We start from the raw sequence: 26,188 nt of genomic DNA on the forward strand, positions 1-26,188 counted from the left end.
CATTTTACAGATGAAGAAATGAAGGCAAACAGGATTAAATGTCAGGTCACCTGAGGCAAAATTCAAATTCTGAGACCGAATTTGAATTTGGAAAGATGAGTCTTCCAGACTTCAGGTCCAGCACTTTATCTACTGTACCACCTAGCTGCCCATATTATAAAATAGCAATTATCAAAAATATTTAATACCGGGCTAAAAAAATAATAATAGACAGGTTAATCATTGAAGCAGATTAGACAAAAAACAAAGAAATAATGGAATTCAATAAATCTGTTCTATAAACCAGAAAACATAAATTACTTTAAGAAAAAAAGTGCCTTTTGGGCACTTTTGCCAGTTGGGAACACTGAAGGAAAAAAGCTATTGTAAAAGGAGTTTTCTTGTCTCAAATCTCTCCCCATACCAATACTCCTTCCACTCAACTACTGGAAGTCTTCCTAAAGGGCAAGCCTAACCATGTTATTATCCTACTCAATACTTTAGTGTCTTCTTGTTAATTGTAAGGTCAAACAAACTCTTCTTTATGCCTTAACAGGCAGAACAGAACAGACAGGCCTTAACAATTTGGCATCAATTTATATTCTGAAGTTCATTATACATTACTCCCTTTCTTGTATAAATCAAGCTGACTTGCTTTTTGTCACAGTTGATACTCCATCTCCTGCCTCATTTGGCAGCCCATATGTAGTTCCTCATGCCTATAATGTCACGCTCATCTGCATTTATTAGAATCCTTGATTTCTTTTAAAAGTCAGCTAAAGAAGCATCCACTAAAAAAAGCTTTTTTGGCTCCTCTCCCCAAATGTACTGTCCCAAAACAGCTCTGTATAACTTTTGAGTATTTTTAGTATGTAATCCTGTATGTACTTGTGGTTTCCTTTGACAGAAGATAAGTTTCTTTTTCTTGGCAAGGCAAGTTAACTAACTTGCCCAAGGTCACACAGCTAGGAAGTGTTAAGTATCTGAATTCGGATTTGAACTCAGTTCACCAAGGCTGGTGCTCCATCTATTGTGCTACCTAGATGCCCCCAATGTAAACTACTGAAAGCAGTGACTATTTAGATTTTTGTATCTTTAGTGTTTAGCCCAGTATTTGGCATATAAATAAGTAACATAACAAATGTCATTTGATTGAGTAATTATAAAGGTTCCTCTCCCCTTAGGGCTAGCATCATTGAAGCAGTAATACATCAAGATGACAAAATAATAAACATGATTTACAAACTGTTACCCAACACTAAGTTAAATTTATAAATGTTAGCAAGTTACCAGAGACTTGGAGATTAGGAAGATAATTTTAACTGAACAGAAAGGTAACATAGATTTGGGTTCACACAGAAAATGGACTTTGAAGTCCAACTATTTCCAGATATTATATATTGTGATATGTGCTAATTTTCAAATAATTAGCTTTACCTATGGTGATTAAAAACACAAAACTTTATGGAGATAAGATGTTGAATTATACAATAATTTTTGACAAATATTTTAAATTTGGATCATTCTTGTATTCTCTTAAGAATTTGTGATTCCCCCATTTCCTAGAAGAAATGAGATAAATTTAATGGTTCAAGTGAATAAATTTTAATATATTTTTAAAATTTTTTTATTTTTTAATATTTTTAAAAATGTCATGAAATGCCTCAAGAAATAACTGACAAGCACTTTACACCCTATACCAAAAGAAGATAGAAATAACCTGAAGAGATAGGAGGGCAGCATATGACAGCAAGTTAAATCAACATCACTACCTTAACTAACACTTGCTCTTAGACATTGCTAGAGAAGGTCTAGGACTCTGAACCCCAACCCCAAATCATTAGCCTTGCTTTCAAGCCTAGGCCTCCTAGATATCAAGGAGAGCAATCACTGTAGGAATGAGGATCCATTAAACACAGTAAGCACTCACTACTATTATCACCAATACCAGTTGCTACTGAGAACCCTATAAATGGCAATATCCTCCAGATATCAGATCCTACAAGCCCCTGAAATCAGCAGCAACTACTATGTTGGGAGTTATATCCATAGAGGATGCTGCAGCCACAGCTACTGTTGTAGGAAAAACCAGAAGAGAATGTTCTAGTCACTAACGTCTTTGGCAGTGTCAAATTTTAACATCAGAAACATATTTTATCAGTGGAAATGATATTAAAAATGCCACACAGTTTAACTCCCAGACAAAAGTGTTATCTTTTAAAATACAGCAATTATTTCCACTTAGAAAATTAATGATTTTTTTTCTAATCTTGCTATACCTTTTCTTATAACTAATCTGGTTTTTAGGAATTAGATGAATTCTTATTTTATTTATATTTTATTTTTATTATAGCTAACATCAATTTACTCAGGGACTATATCAGTGATATCTTTTATCAACAATACAAACTACTTTGGACCATTTTATTTTTCAGAAAGAGGAAGAAGCATGAAAGGTAAGAGAAATGGAATTTTAGGATTTTCTTATCTCAACAGCACACCAGGCAAAGTTTGCTTTATTCTTTCAAGGATCTGTAATTAACTGCATGTATATACCTTTAATTAATACACATTATGACCTTTGTACTTAATACCTTCCTGAGTTGCTATATATGAGAAATTCATTATTCTGTAGTCAACTTAAAGATGTCTCTCTGAATTTGACTAGGCTGTGTGTCAGAAAAGAAAAGGATCTATCATTAATTCCATACTTAAGTGTTTCTCGCTTAGAAGGTAAAACAATTAAGTCTGAGCTGTTCAATGGTAGAGTTAGGTAAGGAATAGATCCAAGATTAATGATAACAGTAGCTAGTTTATAGGTATTATTTCATTTCTCACAACCCTGGGAGGTAGGTGTGATTGTTAAGAGGATACTGAGACAAACACAAGTTGAGTCACTTGTCCAAGGTCACATAGCTAGAAACTACATGGAGTAAGGAAGGCTCCCCCTGTCCCCCCTCCCTCCTTGCTTGCTTCCTGAAGGAAATGGCAAATTACTATCTTGCTAAGAAAACTACAAATGGGATCACGAAAAGTCAGATATGACTGAAAAAGCATCGAATAACTTTTTGCTTTAAGGCAAAGTGCTATGTAATGGAATTAGATTAATTATAGTAAAAAAAAAAAAAGTAACATTTATATAGTGCTTAACATGGATCAAGCATTTTATACTATTATTTCATTCAATCCTTACAAGAACCATAGGAAGTAGGAGCGATTATCCTTATTTTACTTAGCAGGAAACTGAGTCAAAGGTACTTTAGTGACTTGCTCAAGATCTGAGGTCACATTTGTTTTTTTTGTTTTTTGTTTTTTTTGCTTAAAATTCTTTTTTTTTTTTTTTTTTTTTTTAATAGCCTTTTTTTTACAGGATATATACATGGGTAACTTTACAGCATTTACAATTGCCAAACCTCTTGTTCCAATTTTTCACCTCTTTCCCCCCCCCTCCCCTAAATGGCAGGATGACCAGTAGATGTTAAATATATTAAAATATAACTTAGATACATAATAAGTATACATGACCAAAACATTATTTTGCTGTACAAAAAGAATCAGACTCTGAATTATTGTACAATTAGCTTGTGAAGGAAATCAAAAATGCAGGTGTGCATAAATATAGGGATTGGGAATTCAATGTAATGGTTTTTAGTCATCTCCCAGAGTTCTTTCTCTGGGCGTAGCTGGTTCAGTTCATTACTGCTCCATTGGAAATGATTTGGTTGATCTCGTTGCTGAGGATGGCCAGGTCCATCAGAACTGGTCATCATATAATATTGTTGTTGAAGTATATAATGATCTCCTGGTCCTGCTCATTTCACTCAGCATCAGTTCATGTAAGTCTCTCCAGGCCTTTCTGAAATCATCCTGTTGGTCATTTCTTACAGAACAGTAATATTCCATAATTTTCATATACCACAATTTTGAATTCAAGTTTTCCTGCCTTCAAGCCCAGTGCTCTCTCTACCCACTGCATCATCCAGCTGCTCCCAAGTCTCCAGACTTTCAAGTCCAAAACCTTACATCTATTATATCGAATGAATATTGGGTGATTTTATGGCAAATCAAAAGTATGGAATGCTAAATGTTTGGTACACAGGTGCCGTAAAATCTTGTCGACTGATTAAGGAGTAAAAATTAAAGGGAGGGAAGTCAAGTCAACTAGCCTTTATATTAAATGTTTATTTTATATGGTCCCTGACATCACCCTAAGCACTTGAAATACAAAGAAAGGCAAAAAAAAAAAAAAAAAAAGTCTCTGACCTCAAGGAGTTCCTAATTAGGGAAACAACATGACAACAGTTCTGTACAAACAAGTTATATACCGGCTGCGTTGGAAAGAAAACCACTAAGAATAAGGAGAACTGGCAGAGTGTTCTTGTGGAAAGTGGGACATGACGGGAAAGAAGGCAGGCAGGAGATATGGATTCTGAGCGAGAGCATCACTACTTGCGGTACGGATGTGGAACGTCTTCCTGGCGGCGGGCCTTGCAAGACCGGACGGAATACCCAGGCCTAGCGTTCCACTGGTGTTTAATAGAACTTTATTGACTAAATAACGTTTTGGTCGGGTATACTTATTGTGTATGTAATTTATATTTTAATATATTTAACATCTACTGGTCATCCTGCTATCTGGGGGAGGGGGTGGGGGGGGTAAGAGGTAAAAAATTGGAACAAGAGGTTTGGCAATTGTTAATGCTGTAAAGTTACCCATGTATATTTCCTGTAAATAAAAGGCTATTCAATAAAAAAAAAAATAATTAAAAAAAAAAAAGAACTTTATTGACTGATTGGATAGTAAACTTAAGAGATCAAATTAATAGAGCCTGGCACACAAATTGGCGCTTAATAAATGTTTGCTCAATGATTAGCTGGCAAATAAGAAGGATGGAAAGCACAGAGCCCGGTCAAGGTCAGTGACCAATATTTATTGAGTGACTAGCGAGAAGGACGGATCTCGGGGAACCCGACTCCCCCTACCCCCCATTTCCCTTCCCTCACACTTGGAGGCTGCCCCCAGCTGAAGACTACAAGGCGACAGAGAGCAGGCGCCTTTCGGCGCATGTGCCGGATACAAAAAGGGAAGGGGATGTGGGGAAAGTAGAGGGGCGGGAAACGCGGAGGCGGGGTTTCAGACAGGAAGGGGGGGGGTTAGGAAGATGCCGGAATTTAATCCAGCCAAAATAAAAAAGGCAGATTTGGGCCTGACTACGCGGAGCATCTAGCTCTTGGTGTATTCCACCCTCAACGTCTCGCCTCTCCCACTTACTCGGTTCAGTACCCCAGGCAACGGGTCCAGACAACGCGAGTTTCCGAAACGGTCTCCTCCCCGTTCTTCCCCGTAACCGGCGTAAGCACGTCACGCACTCGGCGACCGGAGGCGTCGCCTCGCTCGCGCGCTCAAAGACCCGGAAGAGCCCGCGCTATTGGTGCTTTCGGAGGGCGGGGGCGGGATGCGTGAGGGGCGCGGCGGGGCTTTGTCGCAAAGCAGTGACGTCACGGGTTTTCGCGGGGGGGGGGGGAAATTCAAAAGCCGAGACTTGCTGCTGGACCAGGTGATCTCCAAAACAGTCCTGGTGTTTGTGTGGTCGGTGTGTGCGAGTCACACGCACGTATGTGTTGTGTGTCCGTGAGTTTGTTTCTGTGCTTGTGTGTTTCTGTGACGTCACCGCGGGGTTGGTGGGGTGGGGGGACGCTGCTTAGGGAATTCTGAAATGAACAATTATTGCCCGTCCGGGTACTGGGGAATCTTCTGTGACCCCCCTTTCCCCTTCTCTCCTCCACTCCCCGCATCGGCCCTCCTCCTCCCCACCTCCCCAGATTGTGCCCCCTAGACAGCAGGGAGTCGGGCACACATAATCGGGCACATTGTTGGCTAGGAAAATGGAAGAAGGGAGGGTTGGAGGGCTTTGAGTTTGTCGGGGCTCTGGAGATTGGAGGCTACAAAGACCTCTTGCGTCTGAAGGATGTCAAATCTGCAATCATTTATTAAGTGCCTATTGTATGCTAGACACTGGTGCTAGGGATAGGGGATGCAATCACAGGCGACAACAGACACGCAAATAACACCCCTCCCCCCCAGGCCCTGACCTCGAGGAGCCTACCATCCGATGGCGGAAGCCCAATGCGAGCAAGCATGGTCTACAAGCAGAGAAATTTAGACAACTGTCATATAGAGCATAGGACTTGAAGTCAAGAAGACTTGAATTCAAATCCGGCCTCAGAAGATGCTAGCTGCCCGAACTTATCTAGTCATTTAATCTGCCATCTGTCAAATGGGGATAATAACAACATTAGACTTCCTAGGGTGACCGTGAGAATGTTGTTGTTTTATCATTTGTGTCCGATTCTCTGTGACCCTATTTGGGATTTTCTTTCCCGGGTTCATTTTACAGTTGAAGAAATTAAGGCAAATAGGGTTAAGTGACTCGTCTGCAATCACACAGCAAGTTAAGTATCTCAGGAAGATGAGTCTTCCTGACTTCTGGCTCTATATGTCATGCCACTCAGCTGCCTTATAGTGAGAATAAAAGGAGTTAACATGTGAAGGGTTTTGCAGATTTTAATACCACTATATAAATAACTTAAAATGCTAGCTGCATTGGGAGGCGATCAAAAAATATTTGTTAAAATAACTACCAAATGCTAGGTACTGTTCTGAGTCCTTCGGACCGTTCTGATCTTCAGTTTTCTCATTTGTATGATAAGGGTATTTTAGACTCTATTAAAAACCTGTGATCTCTCTCAACCTTATCTTTGTACTTTGAGATCCCTGAGGGACTGGCAGAAATCAAGGCTTGAAACTCTAATGTGCCTTCTTGTTGACGCTGTTGTGTCAGGAGAAATCTTTAAGGTTTCATCTAGAATAATGATTCTTGAAATGTGTTCTGTTGATTTAGGTTTGGGCAAACCCTGGGCAAGTCACTGAACCTGGCTCAATGGGTAGGGCACTGGGGGGTGGGGGGTGGGGTTTAGACTCATATACTTATTTGATATGTGACACTGGGAAAGTCATTTAACTTGTGTTTGCCTTAAACTACTAGAGATGAAAATAGTGAACCACTCTAATTTATCTTTGCCCAAATGGGGTCACAAAGAGTAGGTCACAGAAAAACAACTGAACAATAACAGTGACAACAAAAGATCTTGTAGAGAGGATTCTTCACCTTTTTTGGTTCATAGTCCCCTTTAGTAGTAGGGTGTGATAGAACACTTCTCAGGGGAGTGGTTTGTAACCTACATTCAAATGGAAGTAAATAATGCATTTCACTTAGAGATTGGTGAAGGTGAAGATGTAATTTTCTTCCCTGGCAAAGCTGAGGGACCCCATGAAAATATATTCAAAGACCCCCTATTTTTCTGGACCAGATGTTCTTAACTTTTTTTTGTGTCTTGTACTCCCTTGGCAATATGTCAAAACCTAGGAACCCCTTCTCAGAATATTGGCTTAAATGTATAAAATCAAATCTATAAGATTATAAAAGTAACCAATTACATTGAAAAACAATTAACAGCATAAAGCTACATTTAAAAAAAAATTTATAGACCAGGGTTAAAAACTCCTGTTATAGATCAGGATGAAAAAAAAAATAATCCTAAAAACCCAATTCCCAAAACGCCCAGGAAGGTTGTTCAGTTCTCTGACTCTTCATAACCCCATTTGAGGTTTTTTTGGTAAAAATATTGGAGTGGGTTCCCATTTTCTCTTCCAGCTCATTCTATAGATGAGGCAAATAGGATTAAGTCATTTTCCTGAGTTAAGTATCTGAGGCCAATTTAGAATTCAGGTCTTCCTGATTTTTCCTGCTGTGTCCATTTCCCCACCTCGATGATAATTAGCATCAATTTTACAAGAACCAGTAAATTGTGAAATACAGTGCCTTTGGCCACACAGTTGTAAATAGAATTCCTGTTTCTGAATTTTTGCTTTCAGATAAAAAAAAAAATTTTTTTTAGCCTTTCTGTATAAAATCATAGAACTTTACAATTTGAAACCTAACCCAGTATATTCTTTAAACAAGTAAAGCCCCAGAAATGGATTGACTATTACAGGAACAGGAGAAAAAGAACATTGTATTTTCTATATGAAATGTTAAGACATCCACAGTTTATGATTTTTGCCTTGTCCCAGAACACAGAAGCCTATTTAATCTGTCAATAGTCACTTTGCAAGAGTATTTTCTGCTACTTCATTTACACATGTATGATTACACACTTCCCTAGCAGTGTATTGACAGATTGAAAATGGAAGTTTATAGGGAGCCATCTTGTGGTGGTTCTAAGGCAATCCAGAAAACTTAAATTGGAGTTTGATATTCAAGGATGGTAATATTTTACTATTGAAAATGTACTTTTATAGACTGAAAAACTGAAGACTGAAGCAATTTGTTTTGAAGTAGCAAATAGTAAAACCAGGATTCAAATTTGGGTCTCTTGATTCCCAAAGCCAAAGACTTTTTAATATCAAAGTTTTATTATCAAGCAAAGAAACTTATTTTCTGATACATGTTTCAAATTGGATTTATTTTTTAGATTGCCATGTACAAAGAAAAGATAATAGTTAATTTTTTTTGTATGCCATCTAAAACACTATAGTGCCCAGAACAGGTTATAAATGAGTTTATACATTCCAGATTTAAATTTTTATTTATATTTCTTAACAGTGATATACTCTGGGCATCCTATGTATGTTCAGAACAAAATGAGCAAGTGCTCTAACAGTTATTGAAGATTTACTGGGTGTAGATGGATTTTGCTTCCAGCGTAAACAATGACAAATCAAGAATTTATTGTAAGTGTTTAATTTTTGATTTTACAATTTCAGTATTTGATTCATGTATTTAACAACTATAAACATAGGATTATTAAAAACTATCTCTTCTATACTTTTATAAATAAGGTACTGTATACTCATCAAAAGATGAAGAAATCAAAAGTGTGGCAAGATGGAATACTGAAGATCAGTTTCTCAAGAAATAAAGTAAGTTTGGGATAATCATTAATGAATCTAAAAGTTCAATTCTTAAATTCACATTTGAACATTAAGAAAATTACATAAACTGTAATGCATAGTCTTTGTCTTGGATTTGAAAATCCAAGTATTACAGTGGCTAGTTTAGAAATAGCAGAATCTCAATGAGTAGTTGATTTAATTTATATTTGGAGTAGTAGTAGTAGTAGTAGTAGTAGTAGTTGTAGTAGTAGTAGTAGTAGTAGTAACTAATTATTAATTGTATCTTTGAGTGAATTCACAAGATTACCTATTAATTACTTATCAATTTTCAAAGAAAAAGAAACACAGGACATTAATGTTTAACAATTTTAAAAAGTAAATTCATATACTGTCTGAGACTAGGACATATAAGATCTAATGCATATAGAATGAAACAGATTTCTCAGTCTGGCTTTTGTCTTACCCACAGAACTTTTTATCTACTTACTTTAATATAAGTCTTCTGGGACTAATAGGACAGTTTCTTCCCTCTTCACCAAATACTCCATACTTTATTCTTATCTCCTCTTCTTTCTCTGCACCAGGACATTCCACTGTATATAAAACCCCACTGATTTTACTTTGGAAAACAGTATCATGGGGCAGCTAGGTGGTCCAGTGGATAGATTATTAGGCCTGGAGTCAGGAGTAGCTGAGTTTAATTCTGGCCTCAAATATTTGACACTAGCTATGTGACCTTGAGCAAGTCACTTTACCCTAATTATCCCACCAAAACCAAAAAAACAGACCACTTCCACAAAACTCATATAATATCATGTTAGTTTACTCCTTGCATTATTTTTTGAACTTGTAAGTAAATGTGTTTATTTCTTATTTTCCCAACTAGCTATATTATCAGATCTTATAAAGGCAATACTTTGGTCTTTTATGTCTCCCTCAGTCCTTAGCATAGTGTTAGAATAAATGATAAATGAATTCTGCCACAAATAAATGAATACAAACTACTTAATGTGATGACAGGTATTTGAAATGTGACAAAGCCAAATAATACATTTTATGTGATTTATCTAATAATTGTTAATTTGTTTTAAAGAATTTGAAATGTTTTCCTGTTAACTTTGTTTTTTAAATGTTATTTTATTTTAATGTAGGCAACTTTATATGATGACAAAGGACAGTGCTTGGAGAGTTTATTTCTTAAACAGTGTGAGGTATTTTAATATTTTTTCTTAACTTTGAAAAATAACTTCAGAAATCAATCTGGGATAGCTTTTTATGAAAATAGTTAATAAAAGGTATAATTCTTTTTAATGTTTTTGTTGTAAACTTATACTATTAACAGGAAAATAATAACCGAAATACTATACTATTTTATATAAAATGGAAATCCGACCTAAAATTGTAGCATTTAACAAAATTGAACCAAATGACAATAAACAAGCAAAAATGCTTTTGTTATCTATCGTTTCCAAAGTTGTTTAAAGATTTCTGTTTTCTTTGTTATCTTCAGATAATTGTTACTGTGAATATAGTTGTGATTCTTATGAATGGGCCTTTTCACATTTCTTTGTATGTGATATATATATATATATATATATTTTTTTTTTTGGTAGCACCATAATATTTTTTTGTTTTGATACTTTGGTTATTTGGTGGCTATAAGGTGATTATAGTCAATTTTCATCGACTTAGAATTAGAATGGACCTTTTTTTTACATTTTACAAACATTTTCTCTCCCTCCATTATTTTCTTAACCCCTTGTAATCTGGTTTCTGAAACCTGAAACTGCTCTCCAAAGTTACCAGTTATTTCTTACATGCCAAATCCAATAACTCTCTCATCATTCTCCTTCATCTTTCTGCAGCCTTTGACACTACTGACCATTCTCTTCATCTCTTGATACTTTCTTCTTTTTAGATTTTTTTATTGCTTCTCCTCTATGACTATTCCTTCTCTGATCATAGTCTCTTAATCATATGTGTCTCTTAGGATTCTGTCCTGTGCTCTTTTCTTTCTCTATACTGCTTCACTTAATGATCTCATCACTTCCCATAGATTTAATAACTATTTCTATGCTGTTGATCTCATAGCTACCTTTCTTTCCTTCCCCAATCTTTCTACTAATTTTTAATCTTGAAATTTCCAGCTGCCTTTCAGACATCTCTCACTGATTGTCCAGTAGACATCTTAAACTCAATATATCCAAAACAGAAATCATTATATTTCCTACTAACTCTGTGTCTTTCTTCTCTCCCTCCACCCCACTTTTCCTATTTCTGTAGAGGGCAACACCATCTTCCTAGTTCCTCAGGTTCGTAATCGAGGTGTCAGCTTCAACTCTTCACTCTCCTCTATCACTCCCCCACATCTCCACCTGCATATATAATCTGTTACCATGTCCTGTGAATTTCACTTTTACAACATCTCGTAGGTATTTCCTCTTTTTTCCTGTGCTACTGCTACTCCTCTAGTGCAGGTCTTCCTTACTTCACACCTGGATTACTGGTGGGTCTGCCTCCTTCAAATCTCTCCTTGCTTCAGTCTCCATTTAGCCACCAAAGTGATTTTCCTAAGGCACAAGACTGATTATGTCACACATATACCCACAAACCCCTTCACTGAGTAAATTCCAGTGGCTTCATTTGACTTGAGAATCAAATATAATATGTTCATCTTGGCATTCAAAGCCTTTCATAACCTAGCCCCCTCCTGTCTTTCCAGTTTTCTTATACCTTATTCCCCTTCAGATATTCTTTTTTTTTTTTTTTAAATAATAGCTTTTTTTAAAAAAAATACATACAAAAGATAGTTTTCAACATTCATCCTTGAAAAACTTTGTGTTCCAAATTTTTTTCCCTCTCTTCTCCTCTCTCTCCCCTAGACAAGTAATCCAATATACGTGCAATTCTTCTAAACCTATTTCCACATTATCATGCTGCACAAAAAAATTCATCAAAAAGGAGAAAAAAGGGAAAGAAAAAAAGCAAGCAAACAACAAAAAGGTCAAAATAACTATGTTGTGATTCACATTCAGTGCTCATAGTGCTTTCTCTAGATCTTTCTCTATTACCAATCTATTGGAATTGGCCTAAATAACCTCATTATTGAAAAGAACCAAGTCCATCAAAGTTGATCCTCACATAATCTTATTGTTACTGTGTTCAGTGTTCTCTTGGTTCTTTCACTTAACATCAGTTCATATAAGTCTTTCCAGGTCTTTTTCAGGTATTCTTCAGATCAGTGACACTGGTCTCCTGATTGTTGCATGAATAAGACACTCCCATCTTTTGGCTGCAGGCATTTTTTCTAGCTATCCCCTATGCCCAGACTCCCTCCACCACTCTAGCTACTGGTATCCCTGGTTTCCTTCAAGTCTGAACAAAAATCCCATCTTCTACAAGAAGCCATTCCTAACCTCTCTTAATTCTAGTACAGTCTTTCTGTTAATTATTTCCCATTTGTCCTGAATATAAATTTTTTTTTTTTGGTATATATTTCTTTGCATATTGTGTCCCTTTATTAGATTGTAGACTCCTTGAGGGCAAGAACTAACTGTCTTTTGCCTTTTAAATTCCCAGTACTTAGCATAGTAGCTGGCACTTATGAATGTTAATTGATAGTGATATAACTATGCTTGAATCTAAATCTTCTTGACTCTAAATTGAGCTCTTTCTTCACTGTATAGTGCTATTTCCTCTATCTAAAGTTGTCTTGGGTAGCTAGATGGCACCAGGATAGAGCATCAGCCAAGAACTCAGGAGAACTTGAGTTCAAATCTGGCTTCAGACACTTGACACTTACTAGCTGTGTAAACCTGGGCAAGTTACTTAAATTCAGCTGCCTTAAAAAACAAAGAAGCAACGACAAAAATAACCCCTCCCCCTAAAAAAAGTTATCTCATGTACAGAAGACTAGTGATGCTCTTAAAGTGGAGTCAGTGATCTTTGGTCCCTAAGATTCTTTAAGGGAATCTGCAAGGTAAAAAAACATTTTTATAATAATGGTAAGATGTTTTAATTTCTAATATGGTAAATATCAGTAGCTATAATCCAATAGACAAAAGCTCTTTGGAGGATCATGAGTAATTTTTAAGGGTATAAATGGGGTATAAGATCCAAAAGTTTGGAAACAACTGCATAAAATAAAACATAATTTCCCCAAGAAATAGTGAGTCATAAAAACATAAACATTAGGACATTCAGGATGTCAACCTTATGTGGTATACTTACTCCACATATTTCCCCCATCTTATCTCTTTTCTCTAGAGAACTTATTTAATATGTATAATTCTAGTAAGTATTACTTTATATTGATGCATTGCCCTAATGTTTTTAGTTTCTATGTAACTGTGTCAATCCAGTTGATAAAAATGTTTGCACATTTTTAAATCATAAATTGGGCACCTAGGTAGGAGAGTGGATAGAGTGCTATGTCTGGAGTCAGGAAGACCTAAGTTCAAATCCTATCCCAGAGACATTAATGTTTTCTGTGGTTTTAATTAATTCAGGCCCATCAACAGCCTAGAATTGTCTTTTTTTTTCTACAGATATTTTGCCTGGAGGAAGTCTTTAGCATTGTTTGCCTTAGTTTCTTCATCTGTAAAATGAGCTAGGGAAGGAAATTGCAAACCACTTCAATATGTTTATGAAGAAAATTCCAAATGGGGTCAAAAAAGAGTTGAACACAGCTGAAAGCAACTAAGCAACAACAACAATAAACTGTGTTTTGTTTCTATTCAATCTAAAAATATTTCAATATTTAAACATATTCGTTTCATCTATCAGTCAATCACCAAACATTATGCACCTCCTGTATGCCAGTTACTATGCTAAGGACTGGGTATTGTCTTAATTTTTAAAAACCATAACAAGGTTTTTATTGATCAACTAAAATAACAATGCATTTTAAGATAATTTAAATAACTTTACAAGTTGTAAATCAAGGCAATCAGTAAACATTTATGAAGCATCTCCTATGTACCAGCCACTATATTAAGTGCCAGCGATACAAAAAGAGACAAAAAACAGTTTTTGCCCCTTAATGAGCTTACATTCTTGTATTGTTTAGTAGAGTGATTATATGTATGTGGTATAATTTTGAACAAATGTATGCTATATGTTCATTTTGGTAGTAAAAGATATAATCAAATTGATTCCTATTATTCCTATACAAATTTACATTTTTATGTCATTTAAGAGAAGCTGCTTTTTGATTTGCATCTTGACTTCTTATGTTAACAAATGTGTATATTTGGGGCTTTTTTCTTTAAAATATAGATGAAACCTGGAGATGACTTAGAGACTGATCGATATTTAATCACCATTGAAGATGTAAAAAATGTTGAAAACATCCCTAGCAATTTAGAAGCTAAAATGGAAATACCTATGTTGAAGGTACAAAGATTGAAACCTTCTAACAAGCCAAAACCATGTCTACGTACTGGTTTAAAAAGAAAGTTTATTGTAAGTTTTTCTATTTAAAATAAAAAAAATCAGATTATATATGTAAAATTTTGTAAATGACCAGCAAGTTTTAAGGCTATTACAGTTTATCAGGACTTCATTTTATTATTTCATTGGTGTAAGGCATTTCCATTGTTAAACCTCTCTAAGCCAATGCAGATAAAATTTCGTTTTGTCATTTATAGACTTAGAGATTAGTCTAGAAGAGTTGGAAGTTTAATGGATTACTTAAAGTAACTTAGTTTGTATCACTTTATAATAAAAGATGGGACTTGAACTCAGATATTCCTAATTCTAAGGCTGGTTCTTTGTATAATTCCATACTATAATCTCACTGCTAAAATATTCTGTGAGGAAATTACCAAATACGTATCTGACTCTGAGGTGATATTTATGTATTAACATATTTTAGTGTAGTAAATATCACCTTAAGGTGATACAGTGGAGAGAGTAAAGTCAGGAATACTCATCTTTTTGATGAGTCCAGCCTCAGACACTTACTAGTTTTTGGCAAGTCATTTAACTTTGTTTACCTCAGTTTCTTCATCTATAAAATGAACTGGAGAAGAAAATGGCAAACCATTCCAGTATCTTTGCCACAACAGCCCAAATAGAGTAATAAAGATTTAGATACTACTGAAATAATTGGACAAAAACTATAAAAGCAAAGTTTAATAAATTATTTAATTTTAGAGGTAGATAGGCAGTGCTATGGATAGAATAAAGTGTTGGGCTTAGAGACAGGAAAACCTGGATTCCGTTCCTGCTTCTGACACTAACTATATGACTTTGGGCAAGACACTTATTTTCGCTGAGCCACAATAACCCCATCTGTAGAATTGGAATTATAGACTTTAGAATTATAGAATTATCATATCATAGAATAATTATAGAATTATCAAGAAGTTATTGTGAGTATTGAATGAAATAACATGTAAAGGACTTTGTAAACCTTATATTATTTTATTATGCTAGCTATATTATTTCTTAAAGAAAAAACATTCTTTTTCCATTTTCAAATTATTTAAGATTCTCTGTGAAAGTGTGGTGAAGCTAATGTTATTTTTATATATTTAGGGATTCCAAGGACCACGTCAAATACCAAAGAAAATGGCCACCAGAGAAAATGATGAATCAGCTGCATCCCTTTTATTTAAGGAATCTTATTCTACTTCATCTTCTCTGTTCTCTTGCACACCTCCATTATTTTCTACTATTGGAAAGAACAATAAGGATACTGTTATGCCATCTGACTGTAACAGTATCATTGATTACAAGAATGGCAACACCACTGATGAGTCTATCTCCTTACTTCTTTCATCCATCACTTCTAGCAAGAAGGGTTTCTATGAAGATGATTGTTTTTTTCTCAATTCTGTAAGGAGGAAATCAGACTCTTCATTGGATAATGAGTACATGAAAGAAGATAGTCTGACAACCAAAGACTCAGACATTTCACAGAACACCAGAAGCAAAGAAAAGATTTTAGCACTTCTAAAGTCCAAATCATCTCCAACTTTGGAAGTTATAGAATGTTTTCCTCCTGGAAAGTTAACAGAAGAAATAAAAGATTCCCTTAAATCACAATCCAAAACAGGAAGAGAAGAGAAAACAGAAAAGAATACCACAATTATACCTCATCAGCTTCATTTAGAGAATGATGTAAGAAAATTAAGCCAATGGGATATTTATTTACCAAATAATTTATCTATAAATTCTTCTGATGTAAGTAATACCAAAGGAAAATCTGAGGATGACAACTTAGATTTAGATTTGAAAGGTCCTTTTGAACAAAAAATGTATCTCTTTGCAACTGGTTCTGAAAAAAAGGTTGAGTGTATCACAGATAATCAAATATATAATGATGACCGAACCATCTGTAATCAGAAAATAAATTTTCAGGTATCTTCATCCTGTCAAAGTGAGTTGGGAGAAGGCTTACCAGTTGTCTATAGCAATAATGAACACCATTACTTATCAAAGTCCAAGAGTGAAATGCTATTCAGCAATGATTATCCAAAATGCATAAAAGAATCTGTTTTCACTAGAAAAAATACACAGGAACTAAATGAAACTAGTGTGCCAAAAAGAGAAAGTCACCAAAATCATTCTTTTCAGCTAGAAAAGCAATATCCACATCTACAAAAAGATTCTTCTTGCATAAATAATAATTTAGCCATATCTGAAAATTTGGCCACATTTCTTTCTAAAAGTAGAGCTGAAAATGAAAATATTAATGTTAATACAGATTGGGACAGCAAACCAGAAACATTTTTGGAGGTAACTTTCAATCTGAACAATATTGATATCAGTGACACTGAGGAAGAATCACAAAACAGCATCTTTTCTCTGAGTTCTGAACATTGGCTAAAGAAAATTCCATCTGAGGACAATATTTGTGCTGAAGGGAAATTCATTGATAGCAATTATAGTCGAAAAGATGACAACGAACATTTTTCACATTTGATAACTGATTCTAGTCTTCCAGCAAAATATCCCAGTAAGAAAACTCTATCTTCACAGATTTGTACTGAAACTGCAATAGATTTTGAAAGAATTGGAAAAGGTAATGAAGCATCTTTCCTGTTTAACTCAAATCTTCCTAAAATTCAGAATGGTAAAGAAGAAATGACAGTGGGTACATCACATTTTGAAATATTAAGCAGAGAAACCAAATAGGATTCCTCAAAGCAGACTGATGACATTAATATAGGGTAATGACCAATGTAATCAATCTGTTCACCCACTCATTACTGATTATGATCATGTACTTCCTCAAAGTAAGTCCAAAGATAATGAAAACACTTTGCATCTGTTTTCTTTATCAAGCATAGGCATGACTTCCAAAGACAATATGCTATTTATTCACTAAAGATGGTGGATATGACAGTATTTTAGGAAATTACTTGCAGTTACATTACCAGTTAAAAATGATAATCTGCCACTTGTAAATACTAAGAATTGTACTTCAGATTTTGAATGTGACACATTTGATACATCAAGCACTCAAATTTCTTAACACCCCTCTTTGGAAGTAAATGCATCCTAAGTGGCTCTCTTCAACAATGAGATCATTCTGGCCAGTTCCAATGATCTTGTGATGAAGAGAGCCATCTGCGTCCAGAGAGGACTGTGGGAACTGACTGTGGTTCACAACATAGCATTTTCATTCTTTTTATTGTTGTTTGTTTGCATTTTATCTTGTTTCTCTTTTTTTTCTTTACTTTTGATTTGATTTTTCTTGAGCAGCATGTAAATTTGTATGTGTATATTAGATTTAACATCTATTTCTACTATGTTTAACATATATTGGACTACTTGCCATTTAAGTGTGGAGAAGGGGCAGGGAGGGGGGAATTGGAATACAAGGTTTTGCAAGGGCTAATGTTGAAGAATTGTCCATGCATATGTTTTGAAAAATAAAAAGCTTTAATAAAGAAAAAAAAATGCATCCTATTTCCAAAGAAATAAATATATTTGATTTTGAGGATACAGAAAGTATGGGGAATTTACAAAGTAGGAGCTAATAAAGAATATAAGAAATTTTGGGAAAATACTAGAAATTCCTTTGGACTTCCTGAGTTAGTTAACAGCATTTCCCTTTTAAAGTCCCTGGCTGAACATAGTATAGCTTTGGAAAGCTTAAAAAAGTTGAAAGAGATAAATCCTAATTTGAAACATCATAGAATTCAGCTGATATGTGAACCAATTAAAAGCACAGGTTAGAATAATTTCCTGATGTTTGGGGATGCTGCCTAAATTAATAAAATAGGTACAAAGACAAAACAAAAATGTTTTCCAAAGTACTTTTCATTTTAATGGCTATTTTTAAGAATTTCATTTTAAATTGAAATTTCCTTGAAAGAACATAAAATGACTTTATATGACTTTTTAATGTGTCATTCTAGAAATTGTACTTCTTAGCTATGGCAATTTAAAGAACTATGGCTGAATGATATGCATTTATTAGTTATTAGATAAAAATAACCTTCAATGAAGTCATATTTGGATAATTCCTTGTGACCTAATATTGATAGCCACCCAGTATGTTAGCTAGAAAGTAAAGATTATATTTTGGTTAAATAATGTCTAGGTAATGAAAAGATTTAAAGTTACATCTGTCCTTGTGAGAACTGAATGATGTTCAGAATTGAAAAGCTTTTTATTTTTATTTTTGTTGAGGCAATTGGGGTTAAGTGACTTGCCTAGGGTCGCACAACTAGGACGTATTAAGTATCTGAGGCCAGATTTAAACTCGGGTCCTCTGGACTTCAGGGCTGGTACTCTAATCACTGCACCATCTAGCTGTCCCTTAGCTTTTTATTTTAAAAATATATGCATATATAAAACCTTGTGTTCGAAATTTTTTTCTTTCTCCCTCACTTCCCTTCATTTCCTCCCTTAGAGGGCAAGTAAGCCAATATATGTTAAAACATGTGCAATTCTTTTATGCATATTTCCATAATTATCATGCTACACAAAAAAAATCAGATCAAAAAGGGAAAAAAATGAGAAAACAAAAAAACAAACAATATTTATATATATATAAAATAGCAAAAAAAAAAGGTAAACAATAACAAAAAAAGTGAAAATACTTTGTTGTGATCCACACTTGCTTCTCTACAGTCCTTTCTTGATGCAAATGGCTCTCTCCAAGTGATATAATTTTAAAATCTCCATCTTGATCTGTTGCTTTGAAATCGAAGAGGAAAAATATTAGTTTTTTTTTTTCCTATACTATTATTCAAAAATATTTGCAACTTAAAGGAGTTAAGTGATTTTTATTAAGGGGAAAATGTTGGAGGAAACAACAGAAGAAAGGTGACTTCAATGTAACGTGATAAAAAAAGTCAATACTTAGATTTGGATTATTTAATTATATTTAGTAACAGGAATTTTATGAAGACTACAAAGCAAGAATACTTTCATCAAATCAGTTGCCTAATTGAAAAGTAGGGTAAAAATAATTAAAACAAATTGTTATAAAAATGCATTATGTAATAAAAAAGCATAGATGAACTTATTGTTAACAAATGGTAATAGGTTATTGTGGGTCCTAATTTAGATTTTTTAAAATTGAATTTAAAAAGATGTTATGCAGTTTTTCAAATAGAACTAAGATTGACAAGGCTTCCAAAACCATGTCTGGAATATTAATTCTGGCATTATTAATCCCTCCTCCCCCCTTCCCTCCCAAACAGATTGAATTTGAATATTGGCTCAGTGTTGTTATCAATAGATGACTGGATAAAGTAGAAACCATTACAGGTTTTACATCATGTTAGTATAAGTAGCTTCAGTTAGTAAATCAATAATTTTTATGGTTATCTAATAACTGCTTATCTGATTGGAAAGAGTACATTTATTTGGGTCTTTATCTTTCTAAACTGAACACTGTGATTTATTAAATTAGGCTTGTTAAGAGGTTAGTACATCAACCATGCTATAATTATTGTTGAAAAAATCCCAGTTCATTCCAAGGAAAGAGTAAATGTAAATGGAATGAAGTTCTTTTCTAGGCTTTTCATTTCGATTTGCAAGTAGCTCCTAATGAAATATCAAATAAGCAACCTTTAATTTGCGAATACATTAAGCAACTGGTTGATCACGATGTTGGTGATTATTATTCAACTGAAGCATATTAAATCTAACAACCAAAACCCAATATTAACAAATCTAGGGAAAATTACAATATGGCATTCTACACAGATGAATATTAATTGTATATTTATGCTATTATGAAAGAAAATTGTAAAGAGCTGAAACTTTGAATAAGTTCACTTGAATTAGACATTGGAGCACTTATGGCTAATTACCTATTCTAAAGATGCTCTTCTCACCTTTGGTGCTGGCTCAATGTTTGGTGTAAAGAAAATAGTAGGCAAGGATTAGAGGGTGGGATGAGAGACTACCAGAACTCACTTGGTGGCAGGACCAGGAGGAGAAAAAAAGGTGGAGATTCTAGACTCTAGAAGCCAGGAGAAATCCTTGGCAAAACTCCTGGCAGTTTTGTCTGTCTCTTCCCCCTAAAGACCAACGACTTTTGCTTATCCTAACTCTGGCTGATTCTGAAGCCTCCAAGGAGCTATTCTGAACTTTACAGAAAATTAGAAGTATCAAAATTTTATTTTTATTCTTAAGGATAACTATATTAAAAATAGTTATTTCAAAATGTTCTGGTAGGAATCCTCAATTCTGGTAATAATGCATTAAAATATTGATACTATTTTGTAATTCTGAAATGACTTACTATCTTTAAAATTAAAATGAGGGGAATGTTATAAGAAAAAACATTAAAATAAAGGCATAATATGACATAATTTCAAGGAATTTCATGATCACTAGTTTTTGGGAAAAATTATACAATTTGATCTGTCTTTTGATTGGCAGAAAGACAATTTTTTCTTATGGTGAAACAATTTAGAATATTTGAACAAAGAGTATGTGTAGTTTGATAATTCTTTGAGCATAGTTCCAAATTGTTAGCATTCATTTTTATAATTTTTTTGAATTCTAAATTTCTTTCTTCTTTGCCTCCCCTTCCCTCTTCCAAAGGTAGTAAGCAATTTGATATGTTTTATATATGTGTAAAACATTTTCATATTATTCACAATTAAGAAAGAAGAAACATCAAAAGGAAAAAAAAAAAACATGGAAGTTTAAAGTGAGAAAAATATACTTTGTTCTGCATTCTGAGTCCATCAATTCTTTATCTAGTTATGGATAACATTTTTCTTTGTGAATTCTTTGTAGTCTTGTGTCATTATATTGTTGAAAAGAGCTGGGTCATAGTTAATCATCACACATTGTTGCTGATACTCTTGATGATTCCATGACATTTACCTGATTCTAGTTGTTTCACTTTGCCTCAGTTTGTACAAATCTTTCCAGGTCTTTCTGTAATCTGTTTATCATTTCTTATTGCACAATAATGTTTCGTTACATTCATATATCATTGCTTGTTCAGCCATTCCCTAATTGATGAGCATCATTTCCAATATTTTACCACCATGAAAACGACTGCAATAAATATTTTTGCGTGTATAAGTCTTCTTCCCTTTTTTGTGATCTCTTGAATATAGATCTAGTGTGGTATAGCTGTGTCAAATGATTATGCACAGGTTAGTTGCTGTTTAGGCATAGTTACAAATTGCTCTATAGAATGGTTAGATTAGTTCACAACTTCACCAACAATGCATTAGTATCACAATTTTTCCACATTCTCTCCACATTTGTTACTTTGCTTTTTTTGTCATTGGTCAATTTGAGAGATGTGAGGGGATATCTTTTAATTTGCATTTTTCTAAGCATTTTGAATTTATTTTGGAATATAGTGTAAGATGATGGGCTATGCCTAGTGCTTTCCTGTTTCCCTAGCAGTTTTTGTTAAATAAGTTCTTTCCTAGTAAGTGATTTTTATATTGAACACTGGACTGTTGAGTTCCATTGTTTCTTTTTCTTATCCAATCTGTTTTACTTTTTAATTTACCATTTAGTTTTGATACCAATTAGCTTTGATAACTGCTTCTTTAAAACATTTTAGGGGCAGCTAGGTAGTGCAGTGGATAGAGCCCCAGCCCTGACCTCAGGAGCACCTGAATTCAAATTTGGCCTCAGACTCTTAACACTTCCTAATTGTGTGATCCTGGGCAAGTCACTTAATCCCAATTGCCTCAGCAAAAAAACAAATCAAACAAAAAAACCCTCCATTGTTTAAGTTCTGGAAATGCTATTATCCTTTCGTCCCTACTCTTTAGAGAGATAGATATGGATATTCATAAAGATGTATATGTGTATATATACCTATCTACATAGACATATATATAATATATATATATATATGCAAAAAATATATTTAGAGTAACACTATTTGTAGATCAGCTACAACATGACATAATGAGCAATGAATTTGACATGGGGAGGAATAACCTATTTGTTTATAGTTCTTAAGATCAGTTAGGCAGACCATAAGATGTCATGTCTGACTTATGTCAGATTTAGAATATTGCATGCTATTTAGAGACTACAGTGATTTTTAAAATGGGATTATTCATTTACTTGTCATAAAATAATTTATAAAGACTATACATAATTTATAAATAGGGATGACAAATGAATATTTCATTCTACTTTTAGTGTTGACGAACATATTTAAATACCAGAGAACCCTTTTATGATTTTTCTGCTTATTAAACTTTATAAAAATAATTTATTGGGAATACCTGTAGAGTGTTAATGAAATTATCAATTCACCTCCTTCCTCCCCCTCTCCAAGGGAGCTCAGTGTTAACCAGAGATTCTTAGCAGCAGAGCAGTGATAGTCAAGGAAGGGACTACAGCGGTAGCAGCTGACCTAGATAGCACTGAAAATAAGATTCCATCTTATTTAAATTTATTTGTCTTAGACTACCATCCCCATTCTAGTGTTTATTTCATCATAAGTTTATAAAAACTGATAAAACTTTTAATTGTAATAGTTTTTAATCATAAAATATTTTTCAAATAATATTTTACCCATCATTTTCAGTTATAAATATATGATTTCATTTGCATTTTTATATAATATGATTGTATATCAGTATAATTGATAATCTGAATGTTGTACTTTTGTCCATTGTAGCCAACAAACAATTTACAGAAGTATGCTGTTTCTCAGATATACAGGAACCCTTTAATCTGTATCAAGATTCTACTCAACAGGTAATTTATTTTTATGTGCCCATCCCCACAACCCTCCACCCCAAGGCTAAGACTGAAAGAACTAGGATATTCCAACCCTTTAATGATAATGGCCCTGCCAGCTCCCTAATCAATATGTCTGAAGCCTAACTCATTACTGGAATTAAAACTGATAGGGAATCAAAAATAGAGTCCACCCCTTTTAACCTACAGTTAGGAAACGGGTTCAGTTGTTTAAAGCCACGGTTATTCAAATAATTAGTAGCAGATCTGTTATAGACTCAGATTAGAGTTGGAAAGAACATTCCCTCACCTCCATTTTATAGCTGGGGAAAATAAGCCACAAAAATATTAAGGTACTTGCCTAAGATCATATGAGTAGAGTGGAGTGGAATAGCTGTGATTTCAGTCTATCTTCTGATGCTAAATCAATGTTCTTTCCAGTGTACCACACTATCTCCCTAAACTTTTTCACATATATGTGTGTGTGTCTGTATATATATTTATATGTTTATATAGATGTATGTAAGTATATATATATGTGTGTGTGTGTGTGTGTGTGTGTGTGTGTGTGTCTGTGAAGGTTTTCTGGAGGCAGCCTTATTGAAATAAATAATTACTCCAGAATCGCAGCCAGCTGGTAAAAATGCAAACGTTTATTTCTCCTTCCAAATTAGCCTGGTTAGTTGAGGCCTATCTCTCTGCCTGGCTTCAAGAGATCTTGCAGCTTTGTCCTTGGCTTCTGCCTCTGCTTTCTTCAGCCTCCAGCCAGCACCAAGTTGGAAGATGCAATGAATCTCTCTGTACCTCCAGTCATAATTCCCAAGCTCCAAGAGCTTCCTCTATTTATGTCATCTCCCAAAGGTTAACTCCGCCTTCTGGAGGGAGAGGGATTCTGGGTTATCTCCCAGAGTGCTCTCTGGTCCTAAGGGAGGTGTGAATTCAGATCTCATACTAGCCCTGAACTCTCCCAAAGGTGTGAACTCCATTGAGTACTTAGATACTTATGGTATCAGTTCCACTTAGTACTTTGTTTCAAGTTCTGGCCCAAAATATCTCTTTCTAAGATCAAATCAACTCCAATGGCTTAACACTTTGTAAAGATTCCAACATGTGTGTGTTTATGATGGGGGAAAGAAATGCATTCCAGGTATGGAGATGAAAAGCCATTAAGAAAATATACATTAACATAACATATAATATTATATAACGTAGAATGTGTATCATTTATATAACAGCATTTTCTATATAGCATATATTATACAATAATATACATAATGTCATATATATTATGTATCTATATAAAACAATGTCATATATTATCTACTTATCTGTCTATATTTTATTAGTGATTTCCCCATCTCTTTCTTTGCTTATACCCTTCTTCATTCAATTTTCTTCTTCCATTTTCACTTCCAGATGTTAAAGTCCTACTATTCCTTTAAGGTGATTTCAGATGCTATCTTATCTAAATCTATATCCCCTTTGATGGCCTATTTTTTATTTATCTTTATATTCCCAGCTCACATCACAGTACCTTGCACATTGTTGGTAGGCAGTATTTATTCCTTGTTGCATTCAACAAAGTACTTTGAATATAAAAGTTCAAATTTCAATAAATATTTGTCAATTGAATTTTTATCTCGTCAAAGGTCACATGTATGAATTATCTAGTTGGTTTAGTAGACTATTTGAGATGGGGTCATTACATTGCTTTTTTTTTTTTATAAATCAAACTATGGTACTTCTGATATTTTTTGTATTTTAAAAGTATTCAGTTTCCATTGATGTTCTTAATATTATTTCAGTTTCCAATTTATTTTTTTCAAAAATACTTTTATCAATTTATTTGAATTTTCATGTAATGTCATCATTCTTTTTAAAAAAAATTATTGATAACTTATTTTTGTCACCCACAATTCCCTCTCCCTTCTCTGACTACATTCATAAATGAAAAGTCTTCAAGAATTTTACATTAGATTGTCTTTTATATGTTTTTACTCTTTTAAAAATGTACCTTTTAAAATGTTTAATGTAAATTGATTGCATTTGATGATTTTCATACTTTTATATGAGATATAAATCAAAATTTTGTTATTTTTTGGAATATCATGCAATTTCTATATTAATTATATATCTACAAGGTGCCACAAGAAAACCAAGATGACATTTTAACTGAACCTAATGGATCATTAGAATCATTGCTGGTGGGTCATTTTTCAAATTACAGTTTAGCCAAAAGTTATACATCCAAATTCAGGAATAAAATAAATTTAAAATAAAGTTTTGGGTTTCTTTTTGCAAATATTCCATATATTTCTAATTACATTTCCACCAGTTTAGATATCATGTTATATATTTATCATGTCAGTAAAGTTGCTCCCAGATTTGTTAAAATGTTAAAATAAAGGACCTTAATATTTTAAGTATATCTATTAGTATTTTTATATACTTATTTTAAAAACAATTTAATTTAATGCAAAGATAGTTTTCAGTGTTCGTGCTTTCAAAACCTTGTTCCACATTTTTCTCCCTCTCTTCTTTTCACTTCCTCTCCTAGAGAGTAAGCAATCTAATATATGTTAAACATATATAATTCTTCTATATATATTTACACATTTGTTATTCTGCACAAGAAAAATAAGATCCAAAAGAGGAAAAAAAATGAGAAAGAAAACAAAAAGCAGGCAAATAACAACAAAAAAGGTGAAAATACTATGTTGTGATCTACATACACTCCCAAAAGGCCTCTTTCTGCATATAGATGGCTGTCTCCATCACAAATTTATTGGAATGGGCCTGAATCACTTCATTGCTAGAAAGAGCCTCATCCATCAGAATTGATCTTCGCATAATCTTGTTGTTGTGTATAATGCTTTCTTGGTTCTACTTATTTCACTTAACATTACTTCGTGTGTCTCCAGGCTTCTTTGAAATCATACTGCCTATTCCCCAACTGATGGACAGCTGCTCAGTTTCCAATTCCTTGCCACTACAAAAAGAACTGCTACAAACATTTTTGCACATGTGGGCCCTTTTCCCTTTTTTATGATCTGTTTGGGATACAGGCCTAATAGAGACAGTGCTGGATCAGGTATGCACAGCCTTTAG

The 26,188-nt window shown here is 34.0% G+C and overlaps 2 protein-coding genes across 4 annotated transcripts in view; one reads left to right on the plus strand and one right to left on the minus strand.

The window, feature by feature from the left end:
• Nucleotides 1-5,398, minus strand: part of LARP7 (La ribonucleoprotein 7, transcriptional regulator) — a 31,871-nt gene extending 26,473 nt beyond the window's left edge. For both annotated transcript variants that reach the window (XM_012552061.3, XM_012552060.3), the window contains exon 1: nt 5,252-5,398. The gene's annotated coding sequence lies outside the window, so the exon portion shown is untranslated. The remainder of the gene's footprint in view (nt 1-5,251) is intronic.
• A 93-nt stretch (nt 5,399-5,491) lies between these two features.
• ZGRF1 (zinc finger GRF-type containing 1) overlaps nt 5,492-26,188 on the plus strand; it is an 86,534-nt gene continuing 65,837 nt past the window's right edge. For both annotated transcript variants that reach the window (XM_031944005.1, XM_031944006.1), the window contains exons 1-7: nt 5,492-5,537; nt 8,646-8,773; nt 8,882-8,962; nt 10,087-10,146; nt 14,213-14,398; nt 15,476-16,964; nt 23,019-23,098. In XM_031944005.1, the coding sequence (XP_031799865.1) occupies nt 8,753-8,773; nt 8,882-8,962; nt 10,087-10,146; nt 14,213-14,398; nt 15,476-16,964; nt 23,019-23,098 (1,917 nt within the window). In that variant the 5' untranslated portion in view covers nt 5,492-5,537; nt 8,646-8,752. The remainder of the gene's footprint in view (nt 5,538-8,645; nt 8,774-8,881; nt 8,963-10,086; nt 10,147-14,212; nt 14,399-15,475; nt 16,965-23,018; nt 23,099-26,188) is intronic.

The sequence above is a fragment of the Sarcophilus harrisii genome, chromosome 6, assembly GCF_902635505.1.
Source record: "Sarcophilus harrisii chromosome 6, mSarHar1.11, whole genome shotgun sequence".
Taxonomy (NCBI): Eukaryota; Metazoa; Chordata; class Mammalia; order Dasyuromorphia; family Dasyuridae; genus Sarcophilus; species Sarcophilus harrisii.